Consider the following 7,744-nt stretch of genomic DNA (forward strand, 5'->3'; position numbering starts at 1 on the left):
CTTCAGATACCAGGTTTACCAAACTTTCTTGGAAACATGTGAACACACAGGTGAAGAGCGGGTAGGAGATGGGAGAACGAGTGAACGAGAGAGGGAGAGCGAGAGAGAGAGAGAGGAGGAGGAGATATAGAAAGAGAGAGAGAGAGAGACAGTAAGACGTAGAGGAGGATAGAAAGTGAGCATAATAAAAGAGCGAGTGAGAGAAAAGGGGGAGAGGAAGAGAGAAGGAAAGAGTGAGAGCGAGAAGGTTGATATAAGTGAAGTAAAAAAAAAAAATCAAAGCAGCGAAGCAGACGACAAGGGAGGGATAGCGTGAGTGAGAAAAGCGGTGAAAAGAAGATAAACTGTGAGAGGGAGTGACAGGGAGAAAGGGGAGAGGAAGAGAGAAGGAAAGAGTGAGAGGGAGAAGGTTGATATAAGTGAAGTAAAAAAAAAAAAAATCAAAGCAGCGAAGCAGACGACAAGAGAGGGATAGTGTGAGTGAGAGAAGCGGTGAAAAGAAGATAAACTGTGAGAGGAGTGACAAGGAGAAATGGGAGAGGAAGAGAGAAAGAAAGAGTGAGAGCGAGAAGGTTGATATAAGTGAAGTAAAAAAAAAATCAAAGCAACGAAGCAGACGACAAGGGAGGGGGGGATAGTATGAGTGAGAGAAGCGGTGAAAAGAAGATAAACTGTGAGAGGGGTGACAGGGAGAAAGGGAGAAGAAGAGAGAAAGTGGTGGGGTAGAGGGATAAAAAGTTTAGAAAGGTGTGAAATAGAGAAACAAAGGTGAGACATAAAGCGAAAATGAAGAAAAGAGAAAGAGTATGGCTTCAAGTAAAAAAAATGATAGCAGTAGGAGAGAGTGAGAGAGGGGGGAGAGAACACAAGAGAAAGAAGCATAACAAAGAGAGATGCGGGGGGGGGGAGAAGGAAGAGTGGTAAAGAAAGGAGAGGGAGTGTGTGAGTGATATAGAGAAAGGTGATAGAGAATAGAAAGACTAGAAAGAGAACTGCTAAGAGGGAGTTGCAGAGAGAGAGAGAGAGAGGAAGAGGGAGCGAGAGGGGAGAGAGAGAGAGACAGAGAGACAGAGAACTAAAGGGGAAGAGATAGATATGGAGAAAGCGAAAGAGAAGGGTAACAAGCGGTTATATACACCTAGGATTTTTTTTATACACGCGATAAAACAAATTTCATATATAGATACCTGCTCATATACACATACATATATAGATGAACTGACGTAGAGAGAGAAGCGGGAGAGACAGAGAGAGGCAGGAGAGAGGCAGGAGAGAGGCAGAGAGAGAAAGAGAGAGGGGGATGAACATGCATATACTGCTGAGGTCACACTCATCTCGCATACACATACACTCGAGCAAATGCACACGGACACACCTAGAAATTTTGTTCCGGCCCAGCGTTGTACTTATATGGCGAAGGCATGTGAAGTCGGCTTCGTAACCCGATACAAGCCAGCATCACGGCAGCTCGCTGAGGTGAGGTGTAAGGCATCATCATCACCATCACCATCATCACCGTCGTTGAAGCCCGCAATCGTCGTCGTCGTCGTCGTCGCCATCATCCTCGTCATCAGAGGTATATAGTCGTCGTCGTCGACGTCATCATCATCATCATCATCGTCATCATCATCATCACCATCAATAGCACATCCCAACTCTTCACGTTTCGTCAGTGGATCCGACAAAAGACACCAGAAGTAAAGCAAACAAATATAAATATATATATATATAAAATAATAAATAAAAGAAATAAAATACACATTCTCTTATAATCACAAACACACACACACAAACACACACACACAAACACACACACACGCACACACACACACGCACACATATACAAACACTCATTTACTTACATATATATACATATACATACATATACACATACCTTTACATATTTGTGCGTGTATATGTGTGTGTGTACACAACACTTCCGTTTCGACGACTCCACCATCACCGCCACCACAGCCACCACAGCCACCACCGCCACCACCACCACCTCCACCAGTTCCTTCCACCCCCGACTGCACAGCCTTCTATATCGCACGCACCCACCCCCTCCCTCCCTCCCTCCCTCCCCGACTCCCGACTCCCGACTCCACCAACCAGCCAGCCAGCCAGCCAGCCGGCCAACCAACCAACAGAGCCGACAACGCGCCTCCCACCCCCTCCCACTCACTCACTCTCTCTCTCTCTCACACACTTTCTCCTCCCTCCCCCTTATTCTATGTCTGACTGACTTGGAACCAAAGTTTCTATTCCAACTGTCTCCACCGAACGGCGCAAACCGTATTTTGAGCAGCTCCGTCCAGACTTGAGTTTTATTTACTCAAATCTTTTTTTAAAAAAATAAAAAAAGCCCAACAGCTTTTCGCCTTTGGATATTAACTAAAAAAAACAAAAAACACAAAATGGCTCTGCGTTTAGGACCCAAAGGTATGGACAGGGCTATCCAGTCCAAGGTAAGCAATTTCATCATTTGCACAGTTCAGTTTGTTGTTTATACATGTTGTGTTTCTGTTCTGTTTATGCCTCAATAAGAATTCGTGAGCACCTATCAATCTATCTTTCTACCTATAAATCCATTTATCTATCTACCTATCTTTCTACCTATAAATCCATTTATCTATCTACTTACCTATCTACCTATGCTTTTATCTTCCTGTCTATTTACCTATGCTGCATTTCTGTCTACCTATCTTTCTATCTATCAGCTTGTCTACCTATCTTTCTAGCTGTTTTATCTATCTGCATATCTATGTGTTATATACGTTTGTCAATAATGTTTTTTTTTTGTATTTTGTTTAATTGCGCGCATTCATGTTTTTGAATATTTACAGAGAATCTTTTTTTTTTTTTTAAATCTTTTGGAGGAAAGGATTTTGTGAAAAATAATCGAAAACTAAAATTAAATGCAATTGCACCACGGAAAGTTAAATCAACTATAATAAATATCCACCCAGCCACACCCCCCCACATACAATATTACAACAGGTAACAGTAAAAAGACAATAATAAATTTAAGAAGTTTTAAAAACTTTATTTTATATATCCACTCAGAAAGAATATATACATACATTATGTATATATATATATATACACACACACATACACATACACATATACACACACACAGTGATTAAAATACCCAATGCAGAAAGTTTTAAAAGAGGATAAAGGATTAATAATTAAATATATAAACAGGTAAATAAATAAGTAAATAAATAGATATTTCAAGAATTTTCTTCCACTAAAATCGTCATTTTATAATTTGGTTATAACTTTTATTTTTTTAGATAAAGTTTTCTCTCTCTCTCTCTCTCTCTCTCTCTCTCTCTCTCTCTCTCTCTCTCTCTCTCTCTCTCTCTCTCTTTTTCAACTTCAAACTTTCAGGAAATAAATATCAAATATTTCACAAACCGAAAATATTTCTTAGGACTTATTTAATAATAATTACAAACTATTCAGAATGTTTTAATTTTTTTTAGTTTGTTAAAATTTCTGTTACTGTATTTTTATTTCTAAATCTTGTTTTACTGTATCAAGTTACAGGAATTTACTTGCACTTATCTTAATAATTTATCAGAGCCAAAGTTTCTTAATTTAACGACTTTTCAGTTAGCTTTTAAATCAAGATAGAAACTGATAATTATCTATCATTTTCTCTATTCAAATTTGACGATCTAATCGTTAGTCATCCAAGGAAAGAGAATAGCTTCAAAATCTGTCGTCTGCTTCGTACAAATGCTTCATGTTTAAAGTTTTAATGTATTCGCTGTGAACACAGATATACTCTCATGTTTATGTTTATTATCTATGTCAAATCTGTTATTTATTTGAAATTTTCTTTTACTTCGGCTCTCTAATACACGAATGAAGCGGGGAAGGAGAAAGAGGAAATGGCTGAAAATGTGTCGTCTGCTTTTAGAACTAAAGCCAGACGACAGCAGCGCTAAATCTTACATACTTGAGATTGTGTTTCGGAGATGAAATATAAAGCGACAGGAAGAGGAAATATATATAGTATTAGTCTCAGATATTTAAAGTAGTAGGAAAGGTAACATAGCAAGTTGTGCAATTCATGCTTTTCTTCAGAAAATTAGCGACATAAGTGAAAGTAATTTCAATTTGTATTGGAAACCTGACGGGAATGGGGGAGAGGAACTGAGTCTGTAGAACTGCAGCGGCAATACTTCAAAGAAAGATAAGGACTACATAAGGGAATTTAAGATTATTATTATTATTACTTACTATAATTATTATTTTTTTTTTTTGTGAATTTGGAAGAAGAAAACAGAAAAGAAAAACTTTTAAATTTGAGGAGAACGAGAATGAGAGATAAGATAGACAAACATAAAAAAAGTAATCTGAAAGGGAAGAGAAATAGAGACAGAGGAGATGACCTAAATGATGAACAATTAAAATGAGGAGGTAAGAAAACAAGATGATTGGTGGATCAGATAAGGATAAGGAAGCAGACATATAGTTACAGACAGACAGACAGACAGATAGATAGGTAGGTATGGAGGTAGGTAGGTAGGTAGGTAGATAGATAGATAGATAGATAGATAGATAGATAGATAGATAGATAGATAGATAGATAGATAGATAGATAGATAGATAGATAGATAGATAGATAGATCTAAAAAAGTTTTAACGAAAAGAGATAGTTATTGCTATTTAACGCCAGGTCGGTCATTAATGAGCAGTACTATCATCAAATGTGTTCCAGCTGTGACACTCCAACCTCTTCAAAATTATTTTTCCAATTTGTCCTTTTTTTAAAGATATTTGGGAAATTTTACTGCTATTCGTAGCAGATCGGACGACTTTATAAAGAGATTCCTTCGTTGACTCATGGAGAGACGGATGTGGAAAGGATAAGATGTAAGAATTTATTGAAAGTGAGAAAAAGCAGAAGTACTTGAAATGTGAGAGAGAAAATTGAAATAGTAAGTTTAAAGTGGGAAGAAGAAAGAGAGAAGTTGTGTTGGTAGAGGAAAAAGTGATAGATAGAGATAGAGAGATAGAGAGATAGAGAGATAGAGAGAGAGACAGACACAGACAGACAGACAGACAGACAGACATAGATAGATAGATAGATAGATAGATAGATAGATAGATAGATAGATAGATAGATAGATAGATAGAGAATGGATAGTCACATAGATCAAAGACTGAATTTCGTCTTTTGGACATTTTGCAAAGGTACAGAGGCTGAACAATCATTTTCAATTTTCATTTTCTTTCAATAAAGTCTATTTATTTCGACAGCAAAATTGCGACAATATAACAAGATAAAGCAATGAATAAAATCTTTATGGCCGAAACCCCATGGCAAAGGTGAGAGAATACACACACACAACACACACACACACACACACACAACGGCTTGCCCAACAGAGCAACGCCATTTTGAATAAACTTCGCCGTTGCGATAAATTTATAAATTTATCGTAACGATCACACCGTCATATCAGAGTGTCAAAAAGCAATCGCTTTCAAATTGCGTCCAATATTGTCAAACCTTCGTTTCTGAAGACAAGCAGCTCTGCGTGTGAGTTGTCAAGCGGTAGGTTAAGTAGACAGCATTAACGATGTTAACAGCTTATACTTACATAGTTGACTGCTAATAGGAGTCGTCTGCTTATTTCAATTATCAGCACGCGCAGTTGTTGGATCATTTTCTTTCTTTTTCCTGTCTATTAGCGTACAATTTTTCGTCCTTATACTTTGGGTATTATATATATATACACGTATATACGTATATACACACACATTTATTACATTACATTATACATACTTATATATGTATTTAGACAGATAGACAGACAGACAGACAAACAGACAGATAGATAGATTATATATATATATATAATATATATAATATATATATATATATATATATATATATATAGAGATATATATAGATATATATACATATGTATATGTATTTTTATATGTATGTATATATATATGTATGTGTATTTATATATGTATATATGCATGTGTATTTACATATGTATATATGTATATATGCATGTGTATTTATATATGTATGTTTGTATGTATATATATATATTTATATATATATATATATATATATATATATATATATATATATATATATATATATATGTATGTATATATATATATATATGTGGATATATATGTATGTGCATTATATATATGTATATATACATGTGGTGTGTGTGTATAATTCTAATTTTATGCATACATACGCATACATATTCTATCATTTACAAATATTCAAGGAGTATGTACGTTTTTTTTTATATATGAGTATATATAAAAAGAAGTGGAGAAAATAGCAGCCAATATGCCTATAAGAGGCCATTGTTTTATGATATCATAATGCACTTTAAAGGTACCAATATGGACAATAGTAATTGGGTGTAACGTAGGCGGAAAAACGTAAGAACTTATTAATTGACTGCACTATGGTTAAAACATTATTATTCTACGTATATTTTCTGTTTTCTTATATATATATATATATATTATTATTATTATTATTAATAGTTAGGGAATATAAAATTCCAAGCCAACAGGGAAAAATTCAATTTAGCAATACTAAATCAACATACACAATATATTATATATAGAGAATTTAGAGACAAAAGCCTCTGTTTAGCAATTCAGTCAATACTGAACGATATTATCTATACAAAACCATATAGAAAGTAGTTATTTATATATATATATACGTACATACATATGAACACGTATACTCATATATGTATACATGCACATGCACACACTCGCACAAATCTAGTTGGGGAGGAACAATGTATAAATGGTTGCATTAAAGACTAGAGGCCCATTAAGATCTAAGATTCACGTTCGAATTTCGGCACATTTTTGCGCAGTTAGAGAGAGAGCGGAGTTATAAATTTCAGCTTTTATTTTCTTTCACTTCATCCCTTTTATTTCGTTCAGAAAATGCAACCACAATAAACTGATAAAGCAAGGGATAAAACATGAGGGCCCATGGCGAAAAGAAGGTCAAAATTGGCAACTGGACATTGAAGATGCGTAATCGCTCTTATTACTTTAATCAACAACAGCTGCATAATAATAATAATAATTTCAAATTTTGGCACAACGCCAGCAATTTCGGAGGTAGGATTACATCGACCCTAGTGCAAAACTGATATTTATTTTACCGATTCCGAAAGGATGAAAAGCAAATTCCAACCTCGGTGGAGTTCGAACTCAGAACTCAGAAGCCGGAAGAAATATAGCTAAGCATTCTGCCCGGTGTGCTAATAATTCTGCCAGCTCACAGCCTTCCAGAATAAATAGTAGTAGTAGTAGTAGTAGTAGTAGTAGTAGTAGTAGTAGTAGTAGTAATAATAATAATAATAATAATAATAATAATTTTGCCACAGGGGCAGCAATTTTGAGGGAGGGGATGAATCGATTACATCGACCCCAGTGTTAAATTGGTACTCTAATTTATCGATCCCGGACGGATGAAAGGCAAAGTCGACCTTTGCGGAATTTGAACTCGCCGTCTTAATAATAATAATAATGGCTTCAAATTTTACCACAAGAGCAGCCATCTTTTGGGGAGGGAATGAGTTGATTACATCGACCCCAGTGCGTAACTGGTACTTAATTTATCGATCTCGAAAGGATGAAAGGCAAAGTCGACCTCGGTGGAATTTGAACTAAGAACGTAGCGACGGGCGCAATACCGCTAAGCATTTCATCC

General features: G+C 35.7%; 1 protein-coding gene across 1 annotated transcript in view; it reads left to right on the forward strand.

The window, feature by feature from the left end:
- Positions 1-2,243: 2,243 nt before the first annotated feature.
- The window catches only part of LOC115221527 (calponin-2-like), a 56,220-nt gene continuing 50,719 nt past the window's right edge, over positions 2,244-7,744 (forward strand). Inside the window, 1 exon segment of the mRNA XM_029791729.2 lies at positions 2,244-2,468. Within this exon segment, the coding sequence (XP_029647589.1) occupies positions 2,418-2,468 (51 nt within the window). The 5' untranslated portion in view covers positions 2,244-2,417.

This window comes from Octopus sinensis, linkage group LG18 (assembly GCF_006345805.1).
Source record: "Octopus sinensis linkage group LG18, ASM634580v1, whole genome shotgun sequence".
NCBI lineage: Eukaryota > Metazoa > Mollusca > Cephalopoda > Octopoda > Octopodidae > Octopus > Octopus sinensis.